The 11,746-nt window shown below is 38.0% G+C and overlaps 1 protein-coding gene across 1 annotated transcript; it reads right to left on the bottom strand.

Annotated features, from left to right (window-relative positions):
- Positions 1 to 829: 829 nt before the first annotated feature.
- Positions 830 to 9,267, bottom strand: LOC108679959 (calcium uptake protein 3, mitochondrial; the record flags this gene model as incomplete). Its single annotated transcript, XM_018168708.2, is given in 7 exon segments — positions 830 to 3,277; positions 5,752 to 5,810; positions 6,733 to 6,890; positions 7,192 to 7,349; positions 8,045 to 8,173; positions 8,558 to 8,678; positions 9,198 to 9,267. Coding segments are annotated over 7 exon segments (708 nt in total), but the record flags the coding sequence as incomplete, so codon positions are not given.
- Between the last annotated feature and the right edge of the window lie 2,479 nt (positions 9,268 to 11,746).

Genomic DNA, 11,746 nt, shown 5'->3' with positions numbered 1-11,746 from the left:
GAGAATGGGCCTTGAGTTAGTTACCTAGTTAGTTTAGTGGCCACATGTTTACTAGCGCTTCGACTATTTAGCTCTCTCGCACCGGGAGTCAAGATCAACATCACCAAAGAGGTGGAAGGTCTCAATTATCAAAAGTTGTTTAAATAAAATATTGTTCATCACCCACAAGGCGCGGAAGGTCTCAATTGTCCAGCCCGCTGAAGCTGACTCAAAAGAAGCAGCGTTAGCAACTCCAAGAGACGAAGTGACAAGGAGGGACAGGTGAAAAGCAACAGAAACTAAGACACTCGAACAAGAGGTCGCTTACACGGGACGTCGGCCGCCCACACGAGAGAGGCAGAGATGGGAAATGGAAGTAATCCTACCTACATAATAACTTAACCCACAACTGAGATCTGCTGTCAGATACCGCGAACTCAGCGGTGAGGCGCTCAGAAACAATCCCCTTAGGATGAACTTTAAGAACTGATTCACTTTTCCAACTTAATGAACTGCGAACATGTTTGATAAGATAGATGAAATCGATAGAGCTACCATGTGAGCAGTACGATTGCATTATGTAACTATTCTGCGGCTCACGAGGGAAATATTAACTTTTTCATACGGTACATAGGCAACTTAACGATGAATGAAGCCTTCTAAAAATTTGGCCTCCAATCAGGTACTGAATTAAACTTTAGGGAACCCCTGAGAATATCGAATCATTTCAACAATATTAGGGGACAACCTATATGATAAACACCAGAAAAATACACTTCTAAAAAACGGGAATCAGCATGAGCATGCGAGTTCCGAGTATGAAATCTCTGAAAGGATAATGAATTAAAAATTATTCAGCATCATAATATTGAATCAAAATGCACACATGACAACAACAAACTTGGGTGCAAGCGACATGTTTACAGAAATAATAAACGTGTTGCATGAAACTACGCATTTAACTAATTTAGTGACAAGTTGTGACTTTAATGAACTAATGGCACATTTTTGATCAACCAACTAACGGATTTTTAAACGTTATAATGTTTAAGCAAATAATGTTGCTGTCAATATTTCGACGGCCACGTAGAAAATAATAAAAATGTATATCACCAAGTACGCTTGCTAATTATACAATAACATAAAAAGTTACTATGATTATATCAATTCACTACAGTGATATTCATATCTAGCGATTGATAAGACTGAAAAGTATCAATGACAGAAAAAAGTAACAGTTCACAGACAATGAATGTCATGGTTGGTCGTACTATCAATTGGAGTTTGGGTTGGCCTAAGCTAGGCTATATATACTGGCAGAGCCCACACTCATGAGACAAAAATGATCTATAATACATGACTAGAATGTTTTAGGCTACGCAAATGAAACCAACAAGAATCCTCTACGTAAACTTGAACACCTACAATATGCAAGCACCGAATTATGCAAAGGGAAGGATCGCTCTAATAGCCTGAAATGTTACAAGATGCTCGATCTGAGCTGTAAAAGGGAACAATTCTACAAAGTTTTTTTATTTATGAATGACATTTCAAGATATTCTAACGACATCTTGTACCAGTATAATAAGTTTGAAGAGGAAATTCTACGGAGATCATATGGAGGTTATATAAGATCATAAAGTAGAAAGCAAAATGGTCGGTCAACATTATGCATTAATGTTCCTAGTCTCTTCTACGTAGCAAGTGAATAGCTTGCAGCACCACAAAAAATCACAATAAATCAAAGAATATAAACACAATTAAAACTAATGACAATTAAATATCGATAATCAAAAAATATTACCGAACAAAAAAGATTACCTAATTTGGTATTTTAAACAAGATAAACAAATTAAAAATGTGTAATATAATACAAATCATTTGCGTTTATAACGCATCACTCAAAAAAAATATTCGAAACAAATATTTACTCTTACTAACTATTATCTTGTCAAATCCAGCCGAGCAATACCCGACCACCTTATCATTGTCAAACTAACAATCTTGCACCCGTCGTCGAATTTACGGTCATTGATTAAACATGCATGCAACTATCGTCGGTAGATTTGATAACTGCGACAAGTTTAAACAACTCAACACTTGACCACGAGCTGTACTATAGAAATATTCAAGAGTTCAATACTACTTCAGCCAATCACTGACTGCTTTTCAAGCTAAACCCTCCAATCGCAGACCAGAAATCGGCCTCATTGTGTACTTAGGCCTTACTTATAGCAAGTTGCAATAGTACGGCTCAAGAAAAGCAAAGCGGCCGTGTTGGCTCACGGCTTTTAATTGATTAAAAATGAGGCGGCAGATGTAGTTAATCTAAGTACTTAATTGAAAGAGATACGAGCGTGTAAAAACTATTCTGCGGCTGCTTTGGTCATTGTAGTTTTTGGTGTGAAAGTATGACTTGCGATTTCGGGGCGCGCTGAATATGAAAATTGTCCATGAGAGAGAGAGAGGGGCAGCGTTCAAAAACGTGTTCGCGGGAGAATGATAGGAGGAATCCGGGCATTCGACTCTTGAATGCAAATCAAGAAATGTGACGACAAAAGACATGCAGCAGCAATATTTGGCTAACAACTGTTTACGAGAACCATGCGATCACGAAAAGCCGAAGATGGATGAAAAGAGAGACAATCCGACATCAGTAGATAGAGTTCAATATAATTATCCATTTCTTTCAGTAATGACCACAAAGTTTAGGAATAATTTTCATCAATGATTGAACAATAAGACATTCTTATTACAGAGACAACGTCGTCTCGGCGAGTAATATATAGTGAGGCCAATTACAATGCGCACATTTGTGAGCATCAACTCAACCGACGTATTAGCACCGGCTTGATTATGCACTTGTATTGCATCACAATCTAAAAATGTACCGGTAATACAGTAAATCGCTGCATAGCAAACATCTCGGTCTTTGAATTCATAACCCCATAAACGCATAAAACATTAAATATATACCACTTAAAATAGTGATATTCAATGAGAGATGAACAACGTGGTTAAGGAAATGTCTGCCGGGCAGGAAAGGGAATATCTTCCCCCGAATATCTTCGAGGAAGGAAAGGGAATATCTTCCCCCGAATATCTTCGAGGAAGGAAAGGGAATATCTTCCCCCGAATATCTTCAAGGCAGGGAAGGGAATATCTTCAGGGCAAGGAAGGGAATATCTTCAGGGCAAGGAAGGGAATATCTTCAGGCCAGGAGCTGTAGTTACGATCGAAGGGTTCTCACGAGGCAGTTCTTGAAGGCAATCAAGCCCGATGTTTTTACTTCGTCTCCCTGCACACGAAAATATACATAGAAATAACTGTACCTCTTATCAGAAAGCTTGAGAGATTAAACTCAAAAGATGTCCTCAATAAAGCTGGCATTATTTTTAACCAAACAAATAACAGTCAGTAAACAACCATGAAATACGTTCAATGTCACGTTGGAAGGCTTATAAGCACGTTGTCTTGTAACAATATGCGGACAATAGGAACTTAGTGGACACGTTCATTACATGAAGTCGAATAGTTGTATGGTTTTAAATGCTATATATCAGAATGGAGTTAAAGAGACGAGAATACGGAGATATTTAAGAGGGAGATATTCTTAAGATATTTATTAAATTGCACTAATATTAACATGTTAAAAAGACCAATGTAGATGTTATAGGAGAATAACAAAATATTGAAGGAACCCATTCACAAACTACATATTTATTTAGAAAATTAATTCAAGCGAGAAGAATGGACAGCACAGGGCGGTTATTTTGTAAGCGAGAAAAAAAAAACAAGCTAAGTTTCAATGTTTTTGAAGTAAGTTTGAGAGCAACAACCTAATGATAAGTGGGTTATATATAGACCCAGTATAGGTCTATGACTGTGTGAGTAAGGAGGACGTCATCAATATGGATTTCAAAGTTGAATAAAAAAATATTAATAATGCATGCACAGTGTCACTATAGTTTTGATGATGCAGTCACAGAGATAGGCTGGTATTAATTAACAACAGTATATCAATTAATTAATATTCATTACTTATTAATTATCTCTACAGTCAGGGGGTTACATTGCACAGTCAGAGGGTTACATTGCACAGTCAGGGGGTTACATTGCACAGTCAGGGGGTTACATTGCACAGTCAGGGGGTTACATTGCACAGTCAGGGGGATTATTATTATAGATATTAATTTCACGAGATATCAAGCGGGGGAGTAGGAAGCGTCAGCTAAGAAAAAAGCTTCATAGCAGACTTTTAAACGAGTGGAAAAATGAGGAGTGACAGAAAGCTTATTTGCAGTGGGAAAACGCATAAGTTGTGTAAAATGTGAGCTAAATATTACGATCAAATGTTTATTATTGACAAGAATGTTTCAAATAGAATATAACACATCAAAAGTTCAACATATATCGCAGTTGCCTGCATATTTCTGTCTAAATGAAGTATCATATTGCAGTCATGATGTTAAACTATTGCTACTTTGCAAGTAAATTTATGATTGAGATATTTTAGGTTTCTATTTGGGGTCCGTGTAAGTCAAATGATGAAGGAAGATAGGAGTTAATTGAGGTCGGGGATATCATCAGAAGACGTTCTCTGGTGGCTCACAGTCGCTTTCATTATGAAGCTTCTTTCGTTTTCATCATTAATTTAAGATGTAAATATCAAGCGTTTGTACAAAAAACTCTGTATACCGTGTAGGTACCCGTGAAGTTTGTACCGTAAATATATACATATTTATTTATTTACAATATAAACTTCAAGAAGTGTTTAGCGATCTATAGTGTGTGAAAACTGTCAGGAATTTTTAGAACAAAAATGTTGAGAAAAAATATTCCAGATTTTGTTGCACGCAACGAAGAAAGAGTTGAACAAAAGCCCGCCTTAGTGCAACTTAATCAGCGGTTCAACACATCATTTTATTCTGATGCAGTTTGCTGTGTAGCGTCACAAGTTGCGGACATAAATTGCGGTGAGATTGCAACTACCAAAAAAAAATATTCTAAAATGCATGTATTACAGTCAAATGAAATGGTGATCAATTCAAATAAAATCAAGGATTGTGGGCAACTAAGTTACCATGAGTTACCAGAAAAATCACTGCGAAATCAACCGTATCAATGATAAGATCATAGCATGGGGTATATAATAAATGGAGATGTGACAAAATAAAATATTGTATAAATATTTTGAGGATGGTTACGCCAACAAAAGTAAGTAGAGTTGCCGTAATCGAAGTATAATGCAAATAACAACGTTGACGTTTCTTGCAGCAATCAAACTTCTTGTTAAGGTTTGTTCTACTAACCACCATATGAGTTAAGTCTTACTACAGCTAGTAAGGTTTGGAACAAGGTTCAAACAGCCTAAAAATCAATGAACATGGTCACGGCAAAATTTAACTGTCTGCCACAAAAAAAAAGTATCAACAAATTAAACTGTCTGTCCACAAAAAAGTAGCAATTTCGATAACCCAAGATAAACGACAGTTGAATCACAAATCAAAGGTTAGAGACAACCACACTACGAAAAAAATCGGGTAAAATTATGAAAAAGTAAAATCACAAATTAATGATTGTGGCCAACAAAAAATAATAAAGTGCTGTCACTTTCGATTAGCGAAACAGCGTTACCTGTCACAAACAAAAAAGGCGTAAGCGATGCACAATTAAAGCAAAGTTCACTACTACATACTAGTCACGAGACTTCACTAGCCGCTAGCTACGACAATTTACTACACCTGCGGCAGTCAGAATTAAATGACTGACTTCATCTCAGCTTTGACGCAGTGTCTGAAGGCCTCCCAGCCTTCGCTCCGCAAGTTGTGCTGCAGCGACCAAATAATTCACCTCATCATTCACAACGCCAGCATATGTACAATATTTGAGGGCCAATTATAATATTCCATCCACTGTCTGAACAATACAAGTTTCATTGGCACATACTTATACTTCCCCCTCCACTGTAGTACAATACAAGTTCCATTCTGCAGGTCCTAACTTATACTTCCCTCTCTGCTGCCAAGCAATACAAGTTACATTTTGCGAGTCCTAACTTCTACTTTCGCCTCTGCCAAAATACGATACAAGTTATATTCAATATGTCCTAACTTATAATTTTGCCTCAACTGTTCAAAGTGGAAATCAGCATTTGGAGGAGAGTGCAGTAATAACAGTGCTGCCAAGAGTTAGTAGTTTAAGAGCCTAAGAGATTCATGAAAGTGATGGCGCTTAAAACGTTGTTATATTTCCACAGGAAAATATTTTACCATCCTTAAGAAACCACTTCACCAAATTTCAATAAAGCAAACCGTATCATAATATAATGACATAAAAAAAGAGAAGAATTGAATTCTGAAATTCTCAGAAATTCAAAAACTTTGCGCACGCAGATATGAGATCTGAAATGAGGGCCAGTAGAAGTAACGCTTCTGATTCAGTGATATGATAAAACATTAAGAGCATTGGCATAATAAGCAACACATCCGTGGCCAACAGCGCTCCTTGTCTGCAGATGCGTGTATCGGCTCCATATTTTGCAACCTCATTAGGTAAGCAATCTTTTTTATCAATCATATATTTGGTCCATTAAAAAATCGTGAATTATATCAAATTTGAGACCGCCAGGACAGTTAATCACAAATTCTACTTAATTCTGTCTTTGAAATAGCGTGCTTGAGAGAAGATAAGTCATGACTTCTTCTGAATTCAAAACATGTCATCTGAGCAAGCCTAAATGACAGAGAGTACCTTGAAGCCGCGATGCAGCCTGTCCTTCATGATGGCGATGAACTCCTTGTAGCTGAGCGCGCCGTCGCCGTCGTCGTCAAAGATGTTGTACACCGTGCTGACGATGTGCTCGCTCAGGCTGTGTCCTGTACAGATCTGCACAGCGCGGTGGAACTCGTCTGCACAGCAAGTCACACGGTCAGTGGGCTGTGCTGGGTCTTGGTGGGCTATAGAAATAACGGTGTGCTAGTCTGCTACACCTGTAGTGGTGTGCTAGTGGGCTACAGCTGTAGTGGTGTGCCTAGCACTAGTGAGCTACAGCTGTAGTGGTGTGCCTAGCACTAGTGTCTAGCACTAGTGAGCTACAGCTGTAGTGGTGCGCCTAGCACTAGTGAGCTACAGCTGTAGTGGTGTGCCTAGCACTAGTGTTCTAGAGTTTGTACATCAAACACATGGCCCTTAAGTCTGCAGTAAACTAACCCTTAGATATGGGCTGCTCAGCAAGCGTGTACATCCTCATGGCGATGCCGAAGTCATCCAAGGTGTTCAGGAACTGACAGAACGACTTGAACTCTGAGAAGCTGATGCCCTTCTCTTCCGACAGCTTGTCGATGAGACGCTCCAGGTACATCTCGTACCTGCAATCAAATATTTATTCTCAAGAATTTTCTGTCACTTTGATTTCAATGTGCTTTTATAATATTCGTTTTTCTTCGGACAGCTCCGTTACTTATCTGGTGAGATAAGCAAAACATGGAAGTAAGATGAAGCGAAACTTTCAGCGTCATCAGTAATGCGTCGGTTAATAAATACCAAACAAAAAGTATTGAGAAATAAACAGCAAGGCCAAAAACTATAACATGAATAGTAGGTAGGTACTACTAAAGCTGCTTGAAAGTTCACTAGCGCTTCAGCCTCGAAATAATCAGCAACAACCAGGCCTAGAAAGAACCTCAGGCCGAAGCGTCTGCTTGAGAGCCTGAGAAAGAAGCGTCTGCTTCTTAGAGAGAAAAAATCTTTCTAAACAAACTAACACAATACTTAAAAAAATTACTTTCCAGCAAAAAAATTACTTTCCAGTAAAAAATTAATTTACAATTAGTAAAAAATGTTTCCAGTTTTCAATATTAAATAAAAGACATAACTTCACTCGCTTATTAAAATTGACAGCAGCGATTAATGCTGACAGAGTCTTACTAGTTTCTCGTTCCTCTGCTGTCGTAGGAGTGGTTACAATTTTCAAAATAATTAAATAAAAGTATACTAGATGGAACAGACACAAATTTCAAAACAATTAAAAAAACTAGATGGAATAGACGGGCCCGCTACGCACTGGTCGGCCTGAAGATGCGTGTAGCGGAGCAAGATCTTAGCGAAGTCCAGCTCGGAGATGGTGGGCAGCCCCTTGGAGAACTCGTTGAACTCAATCTCAAGCACCTCCGTCTGCAGGTTCTCCATGAACCTGTCATAAGAAATATCAAGCTCATAGTCAGAATGAAGAGTAAGAAAAAGCAAGAACCGGTATAAAATTCGAAGAATTTATATTATGAACGTTCAAAATGGGTAAAGGATGAGATTGTGGAAACAAAAGCAGTTAAATTAAACAAAAAATTATGTATGGCTCTATTTCAATTACATCTCAATACATATCTTTTTAGTGCACATTTCGTGAGTTGCAATGTAATACCAATATTAAACTGTTGCAATAAATACGTAACGTGAATTTAACAGAACCTTCGTCAAATTGAATCATTAACAAATATAGTGACTTCAATTCATGACAGAGACGTGATCAGAAGTCTGGTCACAAAGGATATTTCCTAGCAAAGCAGGTCACTTCACTGACATTTTGAAGTCCTCAAACTTGAGGTCTTGCTTGCCCTTCTGGCCGAAGAAGTGGACTAGCAGCGTCGTGTCCACCTGATGCTTCTTCTGCAGAGAATCATCCAGCACTTCAGACTCCGCTCCTGCGACCAACAAAAAGTCTTAACCCTAACAAAATTTAGAGTCGCCCCAGCTTCTGGTATAATCCAAATCAGAAGCTGCCGCGTGTGTAAATTTTCACTGGGAATTAATAATGACCGCAAACGTTACTTAATAAGTGAACTTCATGCAAGGGAAAACGCCGGAAAACCTGCAGCTGTAACAGCGCGCGTTCCGGCAATACCGTAGCTGTACTATAGAACGAATCTATTAAAAAAAATCTGCGTTTTCCTTGCCGTCTTGTCCATAAACTCACAGAGAATTCAATGTGCCAGTAAAACTGGATCACCACGAAGATTTCGGAATTTTGAAACGTAAGAATGAATAACAAAACACCTGACTGGACCTTCAGAATACAAAAAAAATAACAATAGAGACCAATGACACTAATAATAAATACTACTAATGTTAATATTAAAATACTACCATAACTACATCAAAATAAAAAATTATATAAACAGAGAAAAAATCCGTTTTATGAACATTCAGCGGACATGACGTACCGGCACTGGCAGCCGGAGTGTCGGACCGCTGGAGGCGCTCACGTCGCGCTGTGCTGAAGATGCTTTCCAGCTGCACGGTGATGGTGAATAGTGACGTTATATAGTGACACTGATAGTAGTGACGTCAGTAACTTAGAAGAGACGTAAATGACGCTGATATTCGTTAAGCTGATATTCGTGACGTGAGTGACGCTGATACTTGTGAGAGTGATCTGTTGTCAACTTGTGTAGTGACGGTGAGTGGTTAAGTTAGTGTCGCTGCCAGTAGTGATGGTGAGTAGTCTTCTATTTGTGCAATTACTCTCAATAATGAAGATTGTTCTGAATTCTCTGGTGTAGAATGTAGAGATTAATGTTGGATACGGTATGAAGTCTTCACTTGCTACAAGAAGCATAGTGTCTACAAACCAATAGTATACAGATAGCGCAATAAAAACTGGCACCCTTCCATCCAGGTAAGTGAAGTCTTCTTCACTTGCTAAGCAAGAAACATAGTGTCCTACACACCAATAGTATACATTAACAATCCCCACATCTTTCTACAGGACAATTCGTTACTGAACTGTCAAACGGGTTGACGGTTCTTGCAATTTTGATATAGATAATCTTTACAACTCCGGAAACACGCAACGCGTCCGTGTTTTGAATTGAGAAGAGCGGAGCAAGCAACACGATCGAGCAAAGACAAATAACTCAAACACATTCAATTCCTTTCTGAAATTCCAAACAACGTTGCGTAACATGACTTTATAATAATATACGGGGTTCAATAACCACAATTTACTTAAGGATATAATGTACCAGGGGAGTGAGACACGATTAGGATCAAAAGATCAGGTAAGGCACATGGCGAACACCTACGATTATTCGCCATGAAAGCGGCATTACGCATGATTGTTCTTACGGATGAAAATTAACGGACGAGAACATAACATTTTTCAAGTGAATACATTAATAAGTTTCAAGGAAGCATTCAAATCTTCTACCGTGTTGACGGGTTCATAAGTGACGTACATCGTCTCATGTTGAACATGCAAATAATCAAATCAACTTTTGTAAGAGAGCATGCACATAATATTCATGCAGGTTATATAAACAACATGCAAAGATAGAACATAGATAAAGAAGAAGTGCAATAATAAGGCCAACAAGTGCACTGCAAACCAACAGAAGGTATTACGTGAGACAAGAATAGAAGTCTTCAACATATGAAAATTAACGGACGAGAACATAACATTTTTCAAGTAAATTCATTAATAAGCTTCAATGAAGCATTCAAATCTTCTACCGTGATTAACGGGTTCATAAGTGACGTACATCGCATCATGTTGAACATGCGAAGAATCAATTAACTTTTGTAAGAGAGCATGCACATAATATTACTAACTCGCATGCAAGTTCATGCAGGTTATATAAACAACATGCAAAGATAGAACATAGATAAAGAAGAAGTGCAGTAATAAGACAAACGAGTGCACTGCAAACCAAGTGAAAGGTATTACGTGAGACAAGAATAGAAGTCTTCAACATAGTATAATTATTAGTAACAAAGAAAATGTAACACGGTTGACACTCAATAAAACTTCATTTTTATGTTGTGAGTCTCCAGCACAAGAAGTCGTGTAGCTTGACCCTGCAAAATACAGAGGAACTCTGTATGTTTCGAGTAACACATCACACAACTGTCTTTATTCACCCACAGCAACACACACAATACAATGTATTTCTCGCATCGATTAGTATCATTATTGAAGGCACACGACAATTACCGGCTTGGTGTGCGGACAATACAGCGAATCTATCTGCACAAGACACAGCTCTGTTATTCTTAACACATTCTAAGTAAAAGCACTGATAACTCTTCCTCTTGACAGCCCCTATAGGCGTAACTCCATGCATTAGACTTTCATTGAAATTCTGGACTCAGTTTTATACTTTATTGATCTCAATTAGTATATCAAACATTATTGATATTTTATATAGGTACAGATTTTAGGTATTAAATCCTGTAGATTTTCGTTGGTTGAATAGTGAATATATCAATAAGAGGTTAAACATAGAGTTCAAAAAGCAATGAATTTGCCGCCAATGGAGTAACGCCAGCGCCTTGGTACACCAAAACCCAGCCTGGCTGATTTATAAGGTTAAACGACGACCATTGAGAAGCATCTGTCAACAATTAATGCATTAAATTCGTTTCAATATTTTAATATCCAATCCAAAACTGAAGGTTATACATCTAAGTAACACACAGCTAATTTGACAGCTAATGATTTAAATTCCACAGCCATGATTGCTATTACTATTGTTTACTGGAATATTTCAGTCCTGTACTTTGATACGAAAAATTCTAATAACATATTACTAACACACGTAATACGCTCCGCCGTACATACGTTTGATGCACGCGAATATAATCGGTCAGAAACAACAACGGCGGCAGCCTTTGGCTGGTAAATGATATAGATCAATCAGAACAATCACTGATCATGAACGCAATCAGTACAGTCATTGACCATGAACGCAATCAGTACAGTCATTGACCATGA

The sequence above is a fragment of the Hyalella azteca genome, unplaced genomic scaffold (genome assembly GCF_000764305.2).
Source record: "Hyalella azteca isolate HAZT.00-mixed unplaced genomic scaffold, Hazt_2.0.2 contig10132, whole genome shotgun sequence".
In the NCBI taxonomy this organism is placed as follows: domain Eukaryota; kingdom Metazoa; phylum Arthropoda; class Malacostraca; order Amphipoda; family Hyalellidae; genus Hyalella; species Hyalella azteca.
The sequence above is the reverse complement of the archived record's forward strand: the minus strand, read 5'-3'. Positions and strand labels throughout refer to the sequence as shown.